At 42.6% G+C, this 25,291-nt stretch overlaps 1 protein-coding gene across 1 annotated transcript in view; it reads right to left on the reverse strand.

Moving 5' to 3' along the window:
* RAB32 (RAB32, member RAS oncogene family) overlaps positions 1–25,291 on the reverse strand; it is a 43,749-nt gene that overhangs the window by 7,402 nt on the left and 11,056 nt on the right. The window contains exon 2 of the mRNA XM_074988711.1: positions 3,759–4,036. Coding sequence (XP_074844812.1) covers positions 3,759–4,036 — 278 coding nt within the window. The remainder of the gene's footprint in view (positions 1–3,758; positions 4,037–25,291) is intronic.

Consider the following 25,291-nt stretch of genomic DNA (forward strand, 5'->3'; position numbering starts at 1 on the left):
TCCAGGCAGAGCAGCAGAGACCCCTCCTTGCAGAAGCTGAGGGAACTGGCCAGTCTCAGCCCAGCTCCACAGCTGGGGGAGGGCTGCAGGGAGAGATTCCTGTGGGAGAAGGGATTCCTGTACCGGGAATGGGTTCCCAGACACAAAGCGGAGCCATGGAAGGTCCAGAGGCAACTGGTGGTTCCCCAAAAGTACCAGCGCAGATTGCTGTACCTAGCCCATGATGTCCCGCTCGCAGGACACCAGGGGATCCACCGCACCAGGGAAAGGTTGTTACAGAATTTTTTGGCCAGGGAATCTTTGTAGCAGTCCATCTATATTGGCTGTCCTGCAATCCCTGCCAGAGGGTGGGGAAGACCTGGGACAAGGGGAAAGCTGCCCTGAGGCCACTGCCCATCATAGATGAGCCTTTCCAGAAAGTGGCTATGGACATAGTGGGACCCTTCAAGACAATGCGTCCGGGGAAGAAATATATTTTGGTGGTGGTAGATTTTGCCACGTGATACCCAGAAGCAGTGGCCTTGACCTCTGACACTGAGGCAGATGCACTCCTGTCCATTTTCAGCAGACTGGGGCTCCCCAAGGAGGTCCTCACAGATCAGGGGTCCAACTTCATGTCAGCCCTGCTGCAAAGCTTATGGGACAAGTGTGGGGTCTAGCACACCGGGGCCACAGCCTACCACCCACAGACCAATGGGCTGGTGGAGAGGTTCAAGGGGACTCTAAAGCAGATGCTGAGAACCTTCATGAATCGAATACCCCCATGACTGGGACAAGTACTTACCCTACCTGCTGTTTGCATACAGGGAGGTGCCCCAGGAATCCATGGGGTTCTCCCCATTTGAGCTGCTGTATGGAAGGAGGGTACAGGGACCCTTGGACTTGCTCAGAGAAAAAAGTGGGAGGGGGATGGCCTCTCCTGAAGGGAAGTCAGTGGTACAGTAGGTACTGACCTTCCAGGAAAAACTCACTGAGCTCATGGGCCTGGCCAGGGAGAACCTCTCCATGGCCCAAAGGAAGCAAAAGGTCTGGTATGACCGTAATGCCCAGGCCTGAGCCTATGCCACCGGGGACCAAGTGATGGTTCTCGTACCCATGTGAGAGAACAAGCTGCAAGTGGCCTGGGATGGCCCCTTCAAGGTTGTCAAACAGCTGAATGAGGTGAACTATGTTGTGGAACTGTCGAACCGAGCCCACAGCCACCGGGTCTATCAAGTGACCATGATGAAACCTTATGGGACAGGGAGAACTTGGTGCTGGTCATGTGCAGGGGAATGATCCCTTGGTGGATTTGCTCACAGGGACTGGAGCCGGCTCCTTGCTGGAGTCTACTCCCCCCTCAGACCAGCAGACAGATCAAGGAGGTGCTGCATTCACACCAACAGCTGTTCTCGGACAGACCCGGATGCACTGACCTAGCTGTCCAAATAGAGACAGGCACCCACGCCCCTATCAAGTGTATGCCATTCAGAGCCACAGGGAAGACTGCTCAGGACAGAGCGGGAGGTTGAGGGCATGCTGGCTCTGGGGGTGATCCAACCCTCCTCCAGTCCCTGGGCCTCTCCTGTGGTGTTAGTCCCTAAAAAAAGATGGGTCTGTTCAGTTGTGTGGACTATCGCAAGCTTAATGCCATCACTGTATTGGACGCCTACCCTATGCCCAGGCCTGATGACCTTTTAGACAAGCTGGGGGAGCCTGTTACCTCACCACCATAGACCTCACCAAGGGGTACTGGCAAGTGCCATTAGACGAAGATGCCCAGCTCAAGTTGCCTTTCATCACCCCTGTGGGGCTCTACGAGTTCCTGGTCCTGCCCTTCAGCCTCAAGGGGGCACCTGCTACCTTCCAGCGTCTGGTGGACCAGCTACTGAAAGGGATGGAGAGCTTTGCCCTGGCTTACATGGATGACATTTGCATCTTCAGCCAGACATGGAGGACCATGTGTCCCAGGTCAAGTGGGTGCTGGACCAACTTCAGAAGGCCGGGCTGACTATCAAGGCAGGGAAGTGCAAGGTGGGGATGGCTGAGGTGACCTACCTGAGCCACAAGGTGGGCAGTGGCAGCATAAAGCCAGAGCCAGCTAAAGTGTTGGCCAATCTGACAGCCTCCACCCCAGACTAAGAAGCAGGTCCAGGCCTTCATTGGGATGGTGGGGTACTACTGGAGGTTTGTGCCCCACTTCAGCTCCATCGCAGCCCCCCTCATGGAACTGTGTAAAAAGGGAAAGCCTGACAAGGTGGTTTGAACCGAGCAGTGCCAGGAGGCCCTCTGCACGCTGAAGGAGGTGCTGGTCAGGGCGCCGGTGCTGGCAAATCCAGACTTCGACAAACCCTTCCTGGTGTACACCAATGCCTCAGACGTGGGGCTGGGCACTGTGCTAATGCAGGTGAACGACAAGGGGGAGAAACACCCCGTTGTGTACCTGAGCAAGATGCTACTGCCCTGGGAGCAGAAATACGTGGCCATAGAGAAGGAATGTCTGGCCATGGTGTGGGCACTGGGGAAGCTGCAGCTGTACCTGTTTGGACGGTGTTTCACAGTGTACACCGAGCACTCGCCCCTGACCTGGCTGCATCACATGAAAGGGGCCAACGCCAAGCTCCTGAGGTGGAGTCTGCTCCTGCAGGACTACGACATGGAGGTGGTCCATGTTAAGGGGACCACCACCACCATAGCCGATGCCCTGTCATGCAGGGAGGGACCCGAACTTCCCCAGGTCACTGGCTAAGTGACCCTGCTCAGTTTGGTCTGGAAGGGGGGAGAGATGTGATGGAGTGGGGGGAGTGCATGTGAGAGACAAGCAGAGCAGCTCCCAGTGGCTAAGGATGACCATAGGGCTATAACCTAGGCTGGCAGGTAACACTTCAGCCCTGAATAAAGAGGGAGGAGCCGAGCGGGTTTTGAATTGGGGGTGGCAGTTAGAGGCTAGGGGGAGAGAGCTGGAAGGCAGCCAGCCTGAGGAGGGGGAAGCTACACCCCACAGGGGCACCCCTCGGGCTCCTCTCCCCAGGATGGGTTGGAATGACTGACTGCTGTACTGACGCTTCTGTGAGAAACTGGGCATCTGTTGCCTAATAAACCTCCTGTTGTACCTGCTGAGAGAGAGTCACTCCTGCCAGTGGATGGGGTGCAGTGCAGGGGGACCCCTGAACCCCATCACAGAAGATTAGAGGAAAGAATAGCTAGAATTCTGCACTAGCATAACACTAGCCACTTCAAGTCTTGGCAAGAATGTTTAGTCTGTCTTTGGCACTGACTGAATTGCTTTAAATCACAATTCTTCAGATTTAGTTTTGCCATTTTTGCAACTAGCTGACCAGTTTTTACCACTCCCCATAGATAACTGTACACTTTAGGAATATTTGTTGTTACAAACAGTTATTTGAATCATGCAATCAGTGTGGTACAGACTATTCTGTTTGCTCAACAGTTGTACATGCACTTCTAATGCATTAAACAAAGATACATGCACGGGATGTACCACTAGTGAACCAGAAAATCTGGTTTTAAGATGTTTCCTTTCCTCCCAGTTTTAATTTTACACACCCTACCTTCCACAGTGAACAAGCACTTGAGTAGCACAAGCTGTGGCACAAACTCACATCAGGAAGAGAAATTGGAAGAAGGACAACATAAGTAGGCCCACAAACAAGAACTAAATCAGCTGAGAAAATAAGTAGAACCTGTCTATAGGATCACTGGTACATTAAATACTTAAAACTGGCTGAAACAACTTCTTTTTAAAAAGGAGTGCTCACCTTGGCAGATGTTTCAAACCACCCAATAAAGCCACCTTCTCTGCAGAACTGGTCCATTTGAGAGGGATTCTGGCTGCCGTCTTTTCTCTGGTCACACTTGTTTGCAAGGAGAACTGCAGGTATAGGGCTGCCATTTGGAAGTAACACTTTACTGTCCAAATCATGTTTCCACTTGGATACAGCCTCAAAAGTGGAGCCTCTTGTGACATCGAAGACCACAAGCGCACCAACTGCCTCTTTATAATACACCCTCGTCATGTTACCAAAACGCTCCTGGCCTGAAATAAAGAGGGCAGATCATTTGATGTTAAGTTGCAAAAAAGTTCTGGGCATAAATAGGAACTTATCCTAGGTACATAAAAATTTAAACAAGTATGAAATGGACAAAGTATCAATTTATAATTATTTAGGTAAACTGGAAAAACCAAGTGGACTTGTTTTCTATCAGCATACAAAGACCACTGTAATGCATATCAGTATGTTACAGTTTTATGGTCGATTACTGCTCAGTATTAGGATATTTGTCAGTGGTAAGAGTTTCTTCAACTCTTTTGGTGAATATGGCACTGAATGGGTTTCCTAAGACACATGCAATACCCTCTGAAGTGTCACCAAGATATTTCAAACCAAATCTCTTAAAATGGCTAGATCCTATAGCTGCATTAAAGATTTTGGAGAAGCCCAGTGGATGTATAGAGTGTTTCAATTTAGCAGGTAGTTGAATAAATGTATACCTTGACAAATGTTATGGTCATGGGTAATATTTTGAGATTACTGTATCACCTTTGTGAATGCTATTACATCTTTGAGCTAATATGTTGTACTCTAGCTCCATGGAGGAGTTACAGCATTTTTCTGCACAAAATTAAAAGTCACTAGGATAATTAATACAAATCCATATAGACTGGTAATGCTTCCATTTGGGCGTTGGGGCAATGGGGATATACCAGTTTGATCACCTTTAACCAGGCTAAGGGACTGGAATTCATCAGAAAGGGACACCTGCCTCTTTCTGGAGGTTCTTGGACTAAGCAAAAGCACTGCCAAGGTCTCCATTTCAAAGACAATGGACTGCTTAGGAAGAATAACCTTGCACATAAGCCAGTTTATTGTTCAGTGTTCTCATGCTTTTGAGCTGAATGGATGGGTATGCTGCTTTATGAAGTGGCAGTCATTATCCTAGGGGAGACCAGTGCTGAACTCAACTGGAGTCAGGCTTACTCACATGGTGATCATTAATTGTAGCCCAAATCCCAGTCTAAAAAAGCCACAAGATCCTATTCTGAGAAAAGCTGTCAGGCCATCACCTAATGTTGGAGAGTTACCTTGTGAACTGACATTGTGTAGTAACAGTGGAAGTCTTTGGCTCTTAAAGAATTGGACTTGAGGGTGAAGAGTATGTAACAAACACTAATCAGCCCTTTCCCAGAAAGGGACAAGTACTTCGAAGCATTTGTTACTACCAAGTGGCTGAACACATGGGCTGTGCCTACACTACCTCCCTACTTTGAAAGGGGGATGTTAAGTAGGGTGTCAGATGACTAGTAATGAAGCGCTGCGATGCATATTCAGCGCTTCATTAAGCCAATTCTCCCTAGGCCCCCCCGCAGGCAACTTTGAAGCATTAAACTTTGAAGTGCTGGCTCATGTGTAGCCACATCTCACCCGCTGGTACTTCAAAGTCCCTTACTCAAAATTGGCAGTAACACTTCAGAGTTGTGGGGGGAGAATTAGCTTAATTAAGTGCTGCTCTTCGTTAATCTCTTGACACCCTACTTACCATCCTCTCTTCAAAGTAGGGAGGCAGAGTAGACAAGCCCATGGAGTCACAATTAATCCATTTTTAAGATTTATGGGCCATTTTAAGTTTAAGACTCAGCCTTCTCAAACTACATTTTAACAGGTTAACTTCTCCAGAGAGCTGAGCAAGGAGCTGCATCAAGTTAGATGAAATTTAAGCCATTGACAGAATAAAGGACCCACAATTTAGGTATATGGTAGAAAACCAATATTGGTTGTTGTGTAATGCTGCATCTGAAAAATACTGACAACTGCTCTTAAAAATCATTAAAGAAAGGTGAACTGCAGAACTATTTGTGAATACACCTATATGCATTTATACTGAAGCATAAGTTCATTTTTTACTTGTACAGCTATTTGGAAAGCATAAAACCTAGGCTCTTGGCCAAACAGTTACAAGCAATGTTCCAGCATTACCAAATGCTAGAATATCCTTGGGAAAATTGTGCATCAATTAAATTTGGTATGCCCATACTTCAAAATGAGATTAGTAAATTAGGCTAGGAAGATAGATTGTCCAGGCAGTTTGTAGAGTAGATTTTGGAAAAACCCACAACATACCCACCATCCTGGCAATTCTTTTGAACCTATAAGATTTGCTCAAAACAAGTTCCTCCAAACGCAGGAGATTAGCTGGCAGGTATGCTGTTGTCATCCAGCAGTGCTTAAGTGCTCAACAAGCAAACATTTGTTTTACTAACTCTGTGTATACACTACCACCTTCCTTCAAAAGGATGGATGGTAATTAGGGTGTTGGGCATGTACTCATGAAGTGCTGCCATGCAAAATTGAGGAGTAAGGGGACTTTGAAGCTGCCCTGGCACTTCGAAATACCAGCAGGTGAGCCATGGCTAGATGTGTGTCAGTACTTCGAAGTTGCCACCGGGGGATGGGGGGGAGGCGTGGAGATTTGCTTTATGAAGTGCTGCCTATCCATAGCAGCACTTCACTAGTCAACACCCTAATTGCCATCCTTCCTTTGAAGGAAGGTGGTAGTGTAGACAAGTCCTTTGTGTAAAGTGGATGGTTTAAGCCAACTATAATATGCTATACTTCCCAGTGGAGGTAAAAAACTCCACTATTAGCAGTACTGCACAGCTAATACAGAGGAAAGCAACAAGTTCAGCAGCAAGTCTTTCTAGGTCAGCCTTATTCCAGTAACATTTCTCAAATGTGATAGAATCATACCCAAAACATTGTTAGGGCACAAAGGCCCCAGTCAAGCAGCTGCTAAAAATCTAGAGTCAGCAATAACTCATGGAATCCCCATCAACCACCATCCAATCATAGCAGAAGTATTTTAATAGGAATACAATAATATACTAAAGTTACTTACATATACATGGGGGAGGGAGAATAAAGACTTGTTCAGGGTTGACCTCCAGCATTCCATTTTGGCTGTCTGGTGGGTGGGGGACTACATTAAAAGCAAACCATCTGGGATCTACAAGGTGGCACTGGTACAGCTTGCTGTCATGACATGAAGTGAGGTTGACAGAAGAAATTCTCCTGTTGACCTCTTGATGTGTGAATGGTTAAAAATCCCACTCTGTAGCTGGAAATTGATGTAATTGTTGTAGCTGGAATTGCCTCTCAAAGTAGACTTTTCAACCTATGTTTACTCAGGCCAGGTCTACAAGGTATTTTCCCCCCTTATCTGAACAGTGACACATTTTTCTGGAGCCTTCAAATCCATTTCGGACTTTTAATGCTAAGTCACTGGGTGACCAGCTGCTAAATGCACACAATCCATCCATTTCCTCTTCACCATTCCTTACACACCTCTTAAGGTTACTTTTATTTGCGCCTAATGTGACTGAACTGCATAAATTTGCATCTGTTCAATATCTTTAATGCAGGCATCAATCTTCCTCCAGTCCCCTCCCAGGAAATAGAGCCTTTTCCAGGCTAATGCTGACAAAATTGAAGCAGCTTTAACTTGAAATTAAAGTTTTTTTTGGGGGGTGGGGAGGGATGGGATGGCATCTTGAAGTAAGGCCATGGCTGAGCAAGCCACTTCTAGTTTTTCAATTCTTTTGCTGTGGTCCTTGGTTGGAGATAGCTTAACAGAGAAGCTCTAAAGGCAGTAAATTACGTCAGCTTGCATCTTATTAGCAATGTCATACTTGCTTCATGATTATAACATACAGGAAAAAATCCTTATTCCTCACTATTTTGAAACAGACTTGGACCCAAAGCAACAATGGTTGTAGCAGAAAGTATGGTCTCATTAGCATATCTGGAGGTCCACTAAGAAATGTCCACCAGTAGAAAGCCCAGCTCCTTCCACTGGTCAAAGCCTTCCAAGAATCCTTCTAATACAGTCTGTGCATAATTTCATGAGGTTTGGGGACAAGTAAAAAAGTACACCCTTGCCTCACTCACCCACCCCCCACACTTGCTTTTTGTACCATGGGCTGTTGAAGACCTGCAATGAGTTCAAGGACATACTTTAGAACACACTGGTGGTCAGGGGCATTCCAAAGACAGGCATGCTGATCAGTATGACACTTTTGGTTAGTCAATGAAGCACATGATCAGTGAGTGACTGTACACTCTACATTCTGCAAATCATGTGATAGATATACATGTAGAATGTTCAAAGTGATTAGCAAATGCATATTCACCCACACAAGTTATGATCGGCTGACTGTCTTGTTGGAAAAAAATTCCCTTCTTAAAGAAGGGAGACAACCATTTGCTAACTAATGTATCTCGCTGCTCATAGCACATGAGCAAACTTCTGCGAGTCTAGGATGTTTTGGGGGGGGGGGGGGGGGGGGTTATTAGCGGAACCACCACCACACAAGCTGGTTTCATAGCAGGCCAAGACACATGACTACATTCTGTATATTTACCTCTGGTTCCCCTCCAGACTTCGTTTCCAAACAGCACACACCACTCTTCACAGCATTGATTGTTCTAGCTCTCTACTTTTTCTATCTTAAATTATGATTGTATGCCTGACCACAGCCAGACTGTTATTGTAACTTCTCCACCTGTTCTCATCACCCCTCAGCAAGAAGCTCTATCACTGTTATTCTGCTTGAGTGAGGAGAAAACTTTAAGTCTGCCCACTGAATGTATGTTTTGTATTTCTCTTTATAATTCTGAAGTTCTGTATTTTGTCCTTAATTCCACTTTTAAAACAACAACTTCAAATCTGTCTGCTCAATTCCTTGTATCACTCTTGCCTTCTTCTGTTTCCAAGCCACTCTCATCTGCTTGCTCACCTTTCCAATTAACCATGGTATAGTTGAATTCCACCTTCTTGGAATCTGCTTTGGCTGTTTCAAGCAAGAAAGTTTTTGTTCTCTTCTAAAGTTCACCAGGGTTGGTTTTACCTGCCCCCCATGTCCATTTGGGACCAAAAATGTCTCGTATGAGGGAGAATTGTGTAAGTCCAAATTCAGTGGATTTGGAAATCATGACTTTTGTCTGACCCACTTCAGATTGCATGCACCAGGGGAATCTTTGCTCACAGGACACTGGATCCCCAGAACTGCTATACTGTTACCTAGTCAACTTGGTTGATATATCAGGTGACTTGTGCAGTTTCTAGGATGAAGATATTTTCAACCAATAGGTGATAAAAAGCAGAAGAATTCAGTTAAACACCTCTCATTTATGAGCCAATGCTAGCAGCATGACAATATACTAAATGGCATAGTCCTTTATTTGGGAGCAGCACAAGAGGGAGGACAGTGAGGCTTTTGATACATCAAGAGTAACTGCTATTGACTTGCTCCCTTCCAGAAGCTGCTCAAAAATCCTGCTTCTGTTTCTGATGTAGAGGAAAGAAAAGGAAGTGGGAGTCACATATACACAGTCACCACAACCCTGACCTCAAAATAGCCTCAGGCAACATGTAGAAAACTTCAAGAAGAGTGAGTAAAGACAGATGAGATTGCCAGTAAATCAGACAAGTGACTTCTGCACCAAATACAGGACAAATGCAGAAAACCACCACACTATTCACAATTAGTGAGAAAGGAGAGAGAAACTCCTAAAGCTGTACCTCCTTTTTAAAACATTGCATTGCTAGAACTTCTCACCAAAAAACAAAGGCTGAACCTCTTTGTTTGGCTGCTCAGGACCAGAGCTGAACCACAGGAGGTCACCACTGTCTATCAGAATTACCATGACTTCCTCTGCTTCCTGGGTTCTTAGGCACTGAGCTGTATTTGATCCCTAAAAAACAGCACAATACTGTCAAGACTGATGGCTGCAAACAGATTACAATGGGACCCAGGGAAACTTGGCACACCCATGGTAAGTGGGCATCTAGCTAACTGAAATCATGCCAGACCACAGGTATTTCCAGTCCAGAGTGCTGGACTAGAGAGATTCAAGCTGTACTAAACTAGTGGCTTAAAGTTTGTTTTTTTTATATAAAAACATACCAGAACATTCCCTATGCTTTGCTATAAAGAGGGCACATACCACAAAGAGCTTGTGGTTCAGCGGAGATCATTAGAACAGACAGTATCATTACTACATCACCAGGAAAAGATGAACATGGATTACAGATGGATCACACAAAGTGAATACATTTGAAACACCATCTGAAGTGGTCAAACACTTGATACTGCACAGCAAAGTTTAATGGCAATTTAAATTCCTCATTCGAAATCAGTAGTTCTGAAAGGATACTTCTGTCTGACTGAATGAGGTAAAGGAAGAGCTGCTGCATATTTTTTGAGAGTCAGAAAGGACTCTGAAATTTCAGAGACAATCAAAGCAGGCGTTGTCTGTGTGAACCAGGGAGCTTGACGTACGGAGTCTAGAAGATGCTTCTGCCCTTGTGGTTTCCTTTTGTGCATTTCCAGCCACTTTACATTGCATCAGTAAGAACTACTACTTTAAGTCTCTTCACTACACACTGTGGTTGACAGTCAGCTCTGAAGTCCAGATGAACACTTCCTAAACCTCCGAGATAGTCAGAGTAACATTCCTCTTTAAAATGGTTCAAATATGAACTGTGGCATCTTAATATAGAAACTTGAGGTACAATGTGCACTTCTGTAAAAAGCACTGTTATCCTCATGTAGTTTGTAAATTAGCTTACAGGCAGTACAGAAGATTACACTATTGAGAGCAATGTTTGACTTGAAAAAATTAAATTTTAGTTTTTATATGAGTTACTCATATTGAAGCAAATGATTCCTACACTTCATTTAGCAATTACTGCATGGCTAATATGATAGCTGTACTTGTTTTGAAATAGCACTATTTCTTTGTCTCACTACCTAGTAGACGAGTCTAGTATTACCACCCTCCAAAATACTTCCTCCCTAAAGAATCCAGTTCTTAAGCAGTTTCAAGGAGAGGATATTTTCGATAAAGGAACAAACATCTTCAAATTGAAATTTAAAAAAATAAATCAGACTGATTCTATACTATACTTCCCAAATAGCACAAAATAGAGGAAAGTTTATTTGCTCGTATCTCTATTCTGAGACAGAGGTGTCATCTTTAAAGATGATCTTGTTGCCCTAGGTAGAACAGGCTCAGAAGTATTCAAGGTGTAATTTAGCATCTCAATTTGGATAAACTTGCAGTGTCTTGTAACATCTATGACATATCTATAGTAGTAATTCGACTAATTTACTGGCGGTTTAAGTGGAATTTTTTTTAAAAGTACAAAAATCTTGGAGTGTTAAAGCTAAAAAATAAGTTTCACAGCTTCTTTCCATTATCCCTGGGCAGCTCTGAGTTTTGGGTGCACCAAATAAAGATTAATCCAAGTTGATCTACTCTGGCAGCCATTGTAGGAAACCATACTATGGTAGAAGTATACTGAATATTTGCTACCTCAGACTTCTTTGAAGTGGAGGTTGAATGAAGTCAAAAGGAAAGTTGGTATTAAGACTGTTTCCCAGCCGATGCTCAGTCTAAAATCCCTCCCACACACTTCTGACCTGCTCCACTGCAGGTTCTCCACCCCATCAAGTTCAGGCTTCTTGCTTGACCTCAAAGTTCATCCCAATACGTGGAGCCACATTTAACCTTTTCCAAATCAGCTCCACACCTTGGTCCCTTATACAGCATTATCCTTGATATAATTAGCTTTTGAACAGTGAAGTTATGCTAAGGAGAATTCTTTGAGGGTGCCACCAAGTATGTTCATGAGGGTGAGATGCAGTGGCTATAATTTACTTGAACTTTTAGAAAAACAAGCAGTCAGACTGAAGAAAAGCCAAGTAAGTGGTCATATGACAAGATAGAAGGTTCTCATAGATCAGTAATGGACTAGAGTAGGAATAAATCTTTCACAATGCAAAAAGGTAAAGACCTCAGGGTCTGTTCCAGGAGGTGTGCTATTTTGCATTCATTAATACCTGGAAAAAACTATAGTGAACAGTGACATGAGTCTGCAGATGCAAAAAAAAACAAAAAACAGGATCATAAATGTTCAAGATAGGTGAGGAGTGATATGGGATCTCACTAATGTGGTTAACTGAGCAAAAGAATGGCAGATGAAGTCCTACATTGGTAGATACCAAGTACTTACAATGACAGGCTTTAATTTGGCTGATAACACTGAACATCTTGGCTTCACTACTGTATTAGGAATGATTATGGAGGAATAGATGGACAGAAAGTTATGACTCTCCTATATATTCACACCAAGAATAATGTTTGGTTCTTGTTGCCTCATTTCAGAATGGATAGAGTGGGCTTAGATTCAGAAAAGGACAAAAATGTGATCAGTATGGAACAGCTTCTGTAGGAACTTAAACAGGGCTGTTCAGTTTAGAGGAGACAATTGCTAAGAAAAGAGCTACAAGGTCTGTAAAGTCATAATAGCTGTGACATTTCCCTTTTCTGTGATGTTAAGCACACAAAACCGGGGCTACCCAATGAAATTAATAGGCAGCAAGTTTACTTTACCTAAGAGCAAGTACTTACTCTTTCCACACAATGCACAATTAACCTCACTGTCCTGGAATGTTGTGATGGCCAGAAGATCTTTCTGATGTTAAGGTGACTCACACAAAGTGTGGCACTGGCTCCTGGTCTGACTGTGACATGGCATGCAGTGTTGCCTCCTTGAATCTTGCAAGCATCTGACACTTCAGCTATCCTACACTGATGGTATGTATTTTCTGTTTCTAAAACCAGATACAGTGTTACTTCTTCGTTTCTAGGAATTGGATTAAATTATTCCATTTTGCTTCTACTGTATGTTGCTTTTTTTTGGTCTGACAATTTTTTAAAGAAAATTTTCCATAGGTGTTCCACAAACACTTTTCATGTTCTGTGGACTCAAAGAAACACTGAGCTATATGAAAAGCTTTACACCATAAATGCACCACAGGGCTGGTCTATACTAAACCAAAGATCTTCCAGAGTTTGACTGTGTGTCTGGCAAAGATCTGGATTCACAGCTCCTAATAAAAAGATACAGCTCCAGCTGAAGTTCTAGTAATACTTCAATTCAGATCATGATTTAGCCTAGATTATAGTCAGTTGGACAAGGGCTGCCCTTTCCTGTTCGCATAGTGCCTTAAAAAAAAAAAAACACCACACAACAACGGAACCCCAATCCTGTCAGAAGAAAATAAAGTCTAGGTATGCAACTAGAGATACAATGCACCACTTTATTCTTCAGGCATCAGCGTTGGTGTGTCTGAGACGCCTGTACTGCCTCACTTACATCTGCTGCACTGAAACACACTGAAAGCTTTGTCTAAAGTGACAATGGGAGTTCTCTTCACAGCCAAGAGCCCAAGGAGGTTTTTTTTTTTTTTTTAATTGTACAAATTCTCATGACTATGCAACAATGATCCATTGTTCCTTAATTACAGGAACCCACTATAATCAGTGATAACATCTGTCAGGCACTTTATTGAACATGCACTACCCAGTTTGGGCAGCAAAGGAAGGTCTTCACAGCTTGAGCCAGAGCATCTATGCTGTAATTAACACTGCCTCAAGACTGTGCCAGGAGGCAGGCACATGCCAACCATGGGCATCCAACTACCGTTTAGACAAACCCTAGGAGCCTTGGAACCATGAAACAAATTAACAGTTTAAGACATCTATTTGCAGAACTTCAAGCGATAGCTTTGAGAGGTGTTGTGCATCACTTGTTAATTTGTCTAAATGAGCGATAACCTAGATGACCAGTTGTTACTATTCACTGTAGGTAAGATCAGTGCAATGTGAATGCCAGCTCATTTAGGCACTATTAAGTGGACTTGGCAGAGTACTGCCTCCTCAACAAGAAATAATTAGACTCAGGAGCCTAACAAAGTATCTTCCCAAATGGAAACCAGTTCAAGCAGCCAAGTGGATCATGTGAAGCCTCTACATTTATGTCCGCATGGTGGGGAGGGAACGAAAGAGATACTGCTGTGGAGAGGGGGAAGCAGGGGCAACCTATGGATCAAGTCAAACTCTTCCCTGAAAAGGATGCTGAGCCAGAGAGCATGCACCACATTTCAAAAACATCTGAGCAACAAACTAACCCTGTGAGTTGGAAAAAGGGTGTGGTGTGTTTCTAATCAAAGCTGATTGTTAAAGACTAGTGATAAAGTATTTGAATTTCCTGAGGCTTGAGTTTGTCAGAGACCATATCTTGCAAAATGGGAAAATGCAGAGGTATTATGAACACTTCTTGGGAATGGAAATCTTTTGTTTGATTACATCAGGCCTCATTTCTTCTTAGAGCATTGCTCAGCATAACTGCAAGAATGGTTTCTGCTCTTTAACAGCAGCACATACTTCCTCTTCTTAATGCCTTCCTGAAGTATCTTGAGGGATACTAGTATTGTTTCCTTTAGTCTAATAAAGGTTTTTCTTCTTGGCTGGTGGAAGTTAGGAGTTCCCCCACGCCCCATTATGAAACAGGCCCACTAGTAAACAGTGGCATGAAGCAGTACATCTACCAAGCAAGTAGACCATGTGATTGTAGCATGGTTGGGCATATCCACTCTTAGTTTTAATCTAGCACACAGATAGGCCCAGCATGGGTGACAACAGAAGCAGACATGATATGTTAGTTGCATCAGTACAAGCTTGCCTGAGAAACTGGAGACATACTGTGGGGGCTAGGCAGTCCTGCCATGTCTACACTATTGTGTAGATGTGACACACACACACACACACACACACACACACACACAAGATCCTTACATTTAGCCATTGGGTCTTAGCTAGAGAAGTTGGTTTAGAGGAAGAAAGGCAAGGGGCACACTTGAAGGTAAGCCCAGCAGTTGAGTGGAAACAAGCTGGTGATTAATATGGAGGAGGGAGGAAGGAGGAGACAACAGAAGGCCTTTTACTTGTAATTAACATGTGTCCAAGCTTGGGTTACTAGCAGTGTTCTGTGCAATGGGAGTGTTTGGGTGGCTACCCATGACAGATGCTGCATGACTATTAGAGGAGCACCCACAGCCAGCAGCGTGAGTTTCTATTGATGGTGCACATTCACATATGCTGTGGTGAACAAAGTTTATTCTACCCATGGATGGAAAAAAAGATGGCTACTAGGTTTAGTGTTAGACCCCAGGTTATGGTTGCCTTAAGTCCTGAGGATCACTCTCTATATAGCTTCCCCATATACTAGAAACATACAAGTTACAAAACTTAATTTGTGCAACCAAAAAGTTGAGTACACCTGCAACAGTAAAAAGGTTAGAGACATTGGAGAAGACTAAAAACCCTTTAGTTACCAGCGTTTGTTATCACTACAATATGGTACTGTACATATGATAGCCAAAATTACACAGGAGCTTTAGAGCTCTCTAGCTGCAAACTGAGGAAACTAAAGACCCACTATTTGATTCTTGTTGCACTTGGTTCTCTTATTCAGCTTGAAGTAATATTTTATGTGGAAACTGACAGATTTGCTGACAAGGTATTTTCCTTCAAACATGCAAATTATAACACTGAAATCAGAAGGTATGCGTCAGTTCTGAAGACAGTACTGAGATGCACCACTATGCCCACCCTCCATGCATGTATTTTAGTTTAGTCCCATAGTTTGAAACTGTTTTATTTCATTTCCCCCTGCCCAAACCAGTTTGGAACAATGCCAACCCTACCACTAAAGTTAGTTCTATAAATTCATTTTCAATATTGTAATCTCCAGCAAATATGTAACAGATTATGGCTGCTCACCCCAAGATTGCTAGATATTAGAGAACTGTTGGGGGCATTGGACTTGAGCAAATGCCAGCTAAGCTTTTTGCAGCTCCCATTACCCTACATGCTGGGTTTGACTCATTTAGACCTATCTTAACTGACCACAAGTTGTCTACCTACTTTTCCTTGAACTATTCTGTTTCCCATTATTCATGTTGTCATGGTTTCACAAGTCCACGCTGCAGAACTACTCCCCACCTGGCACACTGCAAGAACTGTCATTAACTTCAATGGTCTTCTGCCACAAGCCACTCCTGCATGCTGATGGGTTTATAGAAGGGGTGGTTGTATTGAGAGGCAAGTGTGTATAGTACCATCAGTTAAGACTCTCCATCTCCTGGTGATAGATTCAAGTTTACATATTTTAAACATGCCAGCACTGGCCAGTTTGAAACTTTTACTGGAGGGGAAAAAACCTGTGTTCAAAACTGGGCTGTGGTGAGGCAGAATGGAGAGCCACATCAAGGTACTTTCTGTGGGTTTTCCCCAAAAGAGGTTCAGATCAGAGCTGTTTTTCAGGCTTTCCTCCTTTCCTGATACCACAGGAAGAGGGGGATTGGTGAGAAAATGTGTAGTATAAATCTGAATAAGGGCCCCAATGCAGTGTCACGGTAGGACTTCTGTTTACCTTGTGCACTATGGAAGCAAGACAAAGTAGCTGTTCACAGATTTGCATATGCCTTTCTCTGATGTAAACCAGGCAGCTCAACCAAGTCCAATATATTTGTTTCCTTAAAGTAATATTGCTGTTCCCTGTACCCTTGCTACAGCTTCAATAAAGGACTATCAATCTAATAAACTGCAGATTAGCAACAGTAACTCAAGCACATCACCACATGACCAGAGAGTTGCAACAGTAACGCTGACAGATTACTGCAGTTCAGGTGAACTTCTAGAATGTCTTTTTATGCAAAGATTGACTAAATAAAAGAGTATAGATCTGTATTATCAGTCAGAGGGCTCAATCTGACTTCATACATTTTCAAATAAATCCATGGCTGCCAAAATTCCTTCAGCAAGAGCAATACACTAGATTTTTGGTGTGCTTTGCTCCTGGTTTGTATAGGCTGATAAGACAGCCCTAGGTGAGGCATTGACAGTGAAGTCCAGTTATGTTCCCAGTTTTTGTTAAAATAAGCTTGTGCAGCAGCTTTTCATTTAGTCAAGAAATCTTTGAAGTAAACTAAAACCAAATTTTTACCTTATGTTCTAGGGAGAGGTCAAGGATTTCTAGTCTGACACTTTTACAGACCTCAGTTGTGCAGAAAGACACCAGTATATTGATTCAAAACTGACCATCCAAAGAGGCCTACTAATCTATTTTTGTTACAGGAAAAACGTTAAGTAGTTTGTGGTATAATTTGAGTCACATGTAACAAAAATATGGTTAGAATTTGCTCAGACATTTTCATGTTATGACACTAGACATGTATATTGCTTTCCCCACCCCCCCAAAGTGGTATGTATTAGCCCTTCAGTTGGTCAACATGAAGCCCTGCATACCCAGCCACCCATACCACACTTCAAGGTAAGCTAAATTCAACTTCTACCCTATGCTCTTGGCGGGAAGGGGGGGACATGGACGGATGGACATGATGAGACAACACAAAACCAAAAGTGTACTGGTCAGGCCTTTATCACATTAGAATAGATCATATTCACAGAATTTTAAACAGATATTGTAAGCCTTCTCTGTTCTGTTTGGGAACCAGTGGCATCAGATAGTTTAGACCACAAGCTAGTTATAAACATGAGTTTCCTGTTCCAAAAGTTGATTAGTTTTTACTGTTCATGACTGGCAGTCTATTGATATGTCAAGTTCTGAAATAGTTTTACAGAGTTAGTTTCCTATTTGGGAACTATTTAAGAGACCAACAGATTCAAGTAGTCTATTAGTTTTTGTATTGTTCACTTGAGCCCTCCAATGAATATGTTGGATGTGCAACTGTTGCCTGCAGTAACAGTAGAAATAGTAATTACATCTTGCACGATAGACATATTTGCAGCACTTTTTGCAAGTGTCATTTGCTTATCTAGCTCCTTTTCAAGCTTTGAGGAACTGACCAACCTAGAAGCCCTTATTCTCTATCTGCACACCATTTAGGGGTTTTGTTTCTGGTTTGCTCCATTAATCATAAAAACAGACAAGGCCAAAAATGGTACAGCAGATTGTATCAAGGCAACTCAATTCATAAATTATAAGTGTGAAATAGTTAAGTCTGTGGTGCAGTTGTGCACCTGATTGATCAAGCTTATTTAGCATACTAGCTGATTACTTTAAAAAAAACTCTGCAATGGGCCATTAAAGCATTCTTTTAAGCTTTGCTGGGTTCACAGTCAAAAATTAGATGCATTCTCAAGTAGAATGAATGTAAAAATTCTAATCAAGACAAGGCAGTACCTAGTTAAATTTGACCAGTTACTTTACTGAGACTCCACATAGGCTGCAACTTGGCCTGCTAACTCACATGGCAAATAAGTGTCTTTACCTACCTTGAGAAAAAAAATCTGAAAAAACCAAAGATTATATTAGACAGGGGCAATCCTAGCAGGCCTGTAGGCTCAATGCCCAGGTCTAGAAGACAATCCTGTCCAACTGATGATTAGTTGTGAGTGGTAGTCAAAGGTCCTTGTGATGGTCTCTATACTTTAGAATGCTTTGGTACTTCTCTAGGCTCCAAACTGAGATCTCTTGCCTCTTTGCCATGTTATTGGTATTTTGTAACTGTTCCTTACTTCATGGTGCAGCATTGCAGTTATTGAGGAAGGAAATAAGGCAAGGGTGGTGGATTGAGTTTTCAGAAAGGCAAGGAACTAGTTGTGGCCCACTCTCAGCTCACACAGTTCTGCTGAATGGACTGGAGCTGCATGTGCCAGAACAAAGTTCTATTGAAACTGTCTTTGCAATTAATAGTATGTATCTCCACTAGCACGATGAATAAAGAAAGGGTGTTCTCACTGACAATCAATACTAGGAAAAAGAAAAAACCTCAAGCACCGTTCAGCAAATAGATACTTGCTTTTGAAACCTTCTAAAAGGTCACTGAGAATTCAAAGCTACTGTGTATGTTCCAGAAGGGTTATAAAGGAAGCAGTACCAGTGAATAGCTGGGAGTCTCAAAAGAAGACATGTAAGGAGGGAATAAAATGTCGACGCGCTGCAGTAGACAATATTGGTAAGAAGAGTCCCGTTAGCTTTATAGTACAGTGAACAGCAAGAAAGGGACTACCTCTGAGAAAGTGGGTCCTTACCCACCAAAGCTCATTATCTAATGTATTTGTTAGTCTTTAAGATGCTGTGGGACCGCTTGTTATTAGCAAGAAGGTATGCAGAGAAGTTTCCAAAGACAGAAATCATGTTCTCAGAATTTTAAATACAAAATAATGGATAAGAGGTCTGAAAACTGAACTAAAGTGAACAAAGCTCAGAAGTACAGAGCCAGAGAAAAAAGTAGAATAATGGTTTAGTCTTTGTTTGAGCAGTAGTATTTAGAAACCTAATATAGTGCTGCTAAGTCAACAGGGATGCAGGTGACAGAATAGGAATTAATATATACACATAGCAAAGCCAGCCATGGCATGTGGTTCAAAGAGACTGAACGAACTGGAAGAGCTAAGGTGTCAGTCTTAGGGTATGTTTACATAGCAGCATTATTTTGCAATTAAGGCTGCCAGAGACAAAAATGCATTTTGAACTCCTGCATCTACATATATAGCGCTATTTCAAAACACAGCCATTGGATGCAATGTCATTTCAAAATAGGCTTTGTCTTAAAAGCACCAATATTGAAATAAGTGGTAAACCTCATTTTCATGAGGAATAGCTATTTTGAAATAAGCCAACTGCTATTTCAACATTTCAAAATAGTAGCTGAGTTGTGTAGACAGCAAAGTAAAACTGCCACTCAATTTTACTCAGTAATTATTAGAAGTGTTTAAAATTTACTAAGAACACATTAAATAAGATGAATTATAGGCCACCACAGCCCACAATAGGGCAAGAAGGGAACATAATGCTCAATGATGCATTGGAAGACAGTGGCTCAAACCTGTTATGCTCAGATGCAGCTCTAATTTTGTCTGTATTCACATTTACCATAACTGACAGAACAGGGCATATCCAGCCCCTAGCCTCTCTCTAAACATTGTGTTTTTTGCAGGCAATAGAAGTGGGACAGTTAAAACTACTTCCTTAACTACAAGACTTGTGAAAGGAAAATATGGGGGGGGGGGGGGTGTCTAACTGATCTGCTACAGCCAGCTCAGTTACTTTAAACCTTTTCAGCTGCTCAGTTTTATAACCCAGAAGTATCTTACTGTATTAGATTGAGTTAACCAAACGAGATGTGGGTTGTTCAAAGCCAGTGTAAAATATTTAAAGGTCACAACTGAGAACCCATTGATGTCTTTAAATTCCAAGTAGGAGATTTAAAGGGGAAAAACCCCCAAGTAGTCTGAGTATTGAGTGTTGCAAGAACAAATGCCCCTCCTTATTCTTATGGATGTGTTTTAATAGTTTCTGGCATATTCAGACCAGCATTTACATTCCTTGTGCTGAACAGTCTGACAGCTTAGTAGCTTGACTGCCTTCAAGATACTAAAAGCTTTCCAAGACAGGAGGGCATGATGTTTATTCTTAGAAAGTCATCTCGCCTATTCAGTAGCTTGAAGTGATTTTATTTTCTACCATAGCTCAAAACTTGAGGATGTGGATTTCTTAAGGTAGAGAAGGCATCCTAGACAGATAAGTTGAAGGGTTCAATATGCAAGAAGATGAGGTCCCTGTAGTCAGAAATTGCTAGAAATAAAGTTCAGAATCACACAAGTTGAAAAAGCTCCTGACCAAACCCCTAAATCCGAGGAAGAAGCAGCTGCCCCCGACAGACTGACGTAAAGGTTGAGTCCTACCCTCTCACATGGATTTAAGAAGGAATAAGACTGTCATATATTATATATAGACAAACAGTTAACTGAATTTTTGAAAGCACTCAAAATTGCAGGGTCATGCTGGAGCATTACACCTGGGTGCATGCTACACTTCGCAAAATATTGCTGCGCACAAGTGAGTTCTCTCCACTAGCACTGCTGATTGTCTGGTTGCTTTGCCTGCACTTCAGCATTCAAGTAGCTTCAAAGTCTGTTGAGTACCTGGGCTGCTTGGTCAATGGAGCATTTGGATAGAATTACAGTATAAATGGATTTTCAGCCTTTTAAAAACCCACCCAGACACACTACCCTGCAGTTTAACTTTGCCCTGCAATCCAGGGTTTTCTGAAGAGATTATTAAAATTAGTTTCTGGCACTCAAAAACCTCCTGCCACTTTGCTTTTAAAGCCACACATTTCAGAAATATTTCTCCCCATTGTCACTAGATGAACCAAAGTTAACAGTGAAACTGAGGCTGTGTACAAAGTGTGTCAAATGCACAAAGAAATGTGTTTTTTCTTATAAGACAAGGTATACAGTGGCAAGAATATGCAGAAGTGAAAATTCCCCTTAACGCAACAGCTCATTAGTTGCTAAACTTTTAGCAAACCCTTGCATCTCCCATAAAGTTCTGCAGTTACACAGATGGTACAAGATGTAGTAATAAAATTCACTGAATAGTATGAATTCACAGTAAGTACATTTTAGTGACCGATACATGAAGATCAGTATTAACGTTCTTTCAATTAGGCTATCAAGGGTGCTTTTTGGGGGCCGGGGGGGGGGGGGGGGGGAGTTGTTTCAGAAAGCTATTTCTTGGATTTGTTGGTCTCAGCCCACTAAGAAACAGCAACTTGGAGGACAAGTCCTGGGAGTAATAATTTTCAAAAAAAAACCCAAAAACACACTGGCCTGCGTTTTTAAAACTACCTCTTAAATTAGAGTTTTCAGATGATCAACACTGAAGCATAGTAGCCTAGAGTTGCTATTCAGCATTTCCTCAATTTTTTGGAAACTGCAGGTCACCTTTTTAAACCCACTCTTTTCAGATACTAATGTACTCCAACAGCTATGTAACTTGAACACTGACTGCCCCCTCACTGCTATCAAAAAATTGAATCTGACAGCCTTGTCAGCAATTTCCTGCCCCAGGTAGGGGTGGTGGGTTGGGAGGGAGGAGGACAGATAGAACCTGCAAATTAAATGCCAGCCTGGACTATGGCAAGTTTCCAAGCAGAGATGGGTGGTACAAACAACAAACCACACCTCTTTTCTTTAAGAAAGTTTAAAAGTGGTGGTGGAGAGCTGTGCAAACACCAAAGAAACTGCTGGAACTGTAACATGTAAACTCAAAAAAGCTACAGCATTACAAGCTGTTTCTACTTTATACCCCTTTGCTGTCTCCCCTCCATACTTTGTTGGAAGGCAGCCAACAGTGCCAAGTGGACCTAGTGACATAGAAGGAGGCTGGGGGGGGGGAGGCCTGTCTGTTCCCATCTGTTGCTACCACCACTCCGCCCCTCCCTGTCCTGTAGTACCTCCATTCCCCAGGAAGGCAGCCTCAGAGATTACAAGAGGCATAATGCAGGGCTGCTGTGGCAGTCCAACTCCCCCACACCCCCATGGTGTTTTCTAGAACCCTGAAAGAATAACTCTGCTCCATGTACTTAAGTAAATTCCACTTAAAGCAAAATGGTTCCAATTCACTCCCAGAATTCATCTAGATCCCAATTTACTCCTGACAGCAGTCCCTGTATCTTCATTTTCTATATAGCACAGTGGCTCTCAAACTTTTCAAACTGAAATGGATATAGTCCAACCTGATTGGTCTTGTGCACCCCTCCCCACAAGTATCACCTCACTTAAAAATAGCTGCCTTACATGTCAGATACAGAAATAAAGATGTCATAGCTCCTCAAAGAAACCATCATTTTTTACTACTTACTATAAAGCATGTACCTACATATTATTATTATAAACTGGTGACTGACTTCAGTGCATTTTAGTAGCCTGTTACAAAAACAGAAATATTTAGGTGAATTGATGTACCCCTCACCACAGTATACATATCCCTTGGTGAGAACTACTGTTATTTGTGCAAAAGTGCAATGATCACCTGAAGTATTGTATTTAACTGATATGGTGCACCCAGATAACATGCTGACAGATGTCTAGATAATCACATTAATCCACCACTAAAGACATGCAACACCTGGCAGATGTCTAGCAAGATTACAGCATCTGCAGAATTTGTACTGCAACTGACTTGCACACTGTCTGCAGCAAAGCCCATAATACCATCTCTCACTTACACTAAGTTACACGGCACTAACCTCTTACTCGTATGTCCTAGAAATGCATGCTATTCAGATTAATCCAAAGTAACTGGTTACAAGTTAAAGGATATGGATTTTTTTTTTTTTTTTTTTTTTTTTTAAATAAAATGGTATAAAGGGACTGGCTTAGGGACAAAGTGAGTAATGAGTGGATGTAAAGTTTTGCCAAGTGAGGGAGTTGCAAAGTGCTACTTCCAGACATGCTGTGTTACAGGGTATGACTTATTTTTAGGGCCCTACCAAATCCAGCCATGAAAAAACACATGGACTGCAATCTGGGCTTATGCACTTTTACCCCATGCTATGCCAATTTCACAGAGAAAGCCAGTGCTTCTTAAATTAGCAGTCCTGATCCAAAAGGAAGGGTGTCATGGTATTGCCGCTGTCCAAACTGCCTTCTGAGCTGGATGATCTGATGTCAGTGGCGACTGGCTGGGTGTTCAGCTCTGGAAGTAGCACACTGCCAGCAGCAGTGCAGAAGCAAGGCTGGCAGTATTGTACTAGTCTATCCTTACTTCTGCACTGATGCTGACAGCTGCTCTGCCCTTAGAGCTTGGCTCCTGGCCAGCAGCTGCTGCTTGCCAGTTACCCCCCTCTGAAGGCGGTGCTATCAGTAGCAACACAGGAGGGTACCAGTATTAAAAAACACCCCTACAAGAGCCTAGTGATCCAAAAACTCCTTTTGGTCAGGAACCCTAAATACAATCAGTGTTGCAAATGTAAATAGCCAAAATCATGAAATTATTATTTCAAAAGCCCATGACATTAGAAAATAAGTCCATCTTGGTTAGTTAGTTTTAAACGCTTCATCATTCAGCTTTCCTGAAGACTATTTGTACCACTCAAAGCCTCACACTAGACTACAATATTCCCCAAAAAGTGACAAGTTACAGCCAATTGTCAGTTCTTGCATATTTCCTGGATTCAGATCCTCCAGAAAAATAATCTTATGTGACAAACTCAAGCTGTCTCTTGATCTAAGTCGTGGGATGGAGTACTCAAGTGTTTTTCAATACATCACTATAATCTTTGAAGTCGATACAAGCCTCATTTTAGAGGTCCCAGTTGCAGAGCGACATACAGGTCTGTTTTGTGGTTGATATTACTGTTACAGAAATAATTTCACCCGTCAAGTTGTGAGGTAGTATATCTGCATGCTCAGCTCACAACTAGAGATCTGCAGGGCCTTGCTTTCTTTAACCTGATAAGCAGAATATAGAGTACAGGAAGCGACTCCATATGAACAAGCACATAAGCCCTTCTTTTGGGCCAATTTTAAGAGCTTCTTGTTACAGAGTTATGAAGAGTTGCACTCTGACACTGTTCTCCAGCTGTCTGAATACTCAAATTGCAAGGCTTGCCTAATTTAGGCTCCTAGCAATATGCTATCCCAACAGTAAGAAATAACTTAAACCTGGATTTTAATGTAGTCTATGTGGTTGGAAGTTCCTGGTACAGCATCTTGACAGGAATCTTGTTCTGACCAATGATGGTAACTTTGGCTACGTGTTCTGTGTATGTTGTGCTGGCTCAGCACAGGTAGCCAATACAGTACACTGTTTCCAAAGACTAAAAAAAACCAGATAAGGGATGAAGGACCTAAGCTATATTTACTGTCAAATGAAAGTCTCCAGCCCACATGGCACATCAGGGTGCCACTGACATTACCTAGATACTAGCTGTTACTTTGTAGCATGGTGGTTCAACTGAAACATCACTATCCATCATGGTGTCATTTTACACACTGTCCCAAACGTGGGTCAGTATGTCCCTATTAGCTCGGTGGTGTGTGTTCATACCAAGTGTTTCCAGAGGGATGGAAACCGAGCACCTTGTTAAGGATTTGTACTGCCTGTTCCAATAGTATGGATGCGAGTGTTTCTGAAACAAACACACAATCAGCCCTATTCTTGACAAGTGCCATGAGTGGGGTCGGTCTCCGCTAATATAAGCTGTAAGACAAAGCCTTTACTATTGTTGCCTAGGCCAGAGGCACACAAAGGAGTGGATGGACCCCCTGCTGGGTGCAGGGGAGAGGAAGAGGGGGAGGTATGACATTTCATAGAGGGGCACAGCACAGTTGACTGCTGAGTTTCAGGCTCATCCATCTCATTAAACATGATGAAATGTGTCATCTGTACATAAGACATGCATCAAGATTTTACATTCTACATACTGAAAAAAGGTTCTCCTCCCACCCCCCGCCCATTGAACATAACTGAAGTTTCATTGCTTTGGATTACATTAGACTGGTTGGAAGTCTAGTTAATTGCAGGGAAGAAAAGTGGGGCCTGGAGGTACAAGAAGTTTACCCACCCC

Source organism: Carettochelys insculpta, chromosome 3 (genome assembly GCF_033958435.1).
Source record: "Carettochelys insculpta isolate YL-2023 chromosome 3, ASM3395843v1, whole genome shotgun sequence".
Classification (NCBI taxonomy): Eukaryota; Metazoa; Chordata; order Testudines; family Carettochelyidae; genus Carettochelys; species Carettochelys insculpta.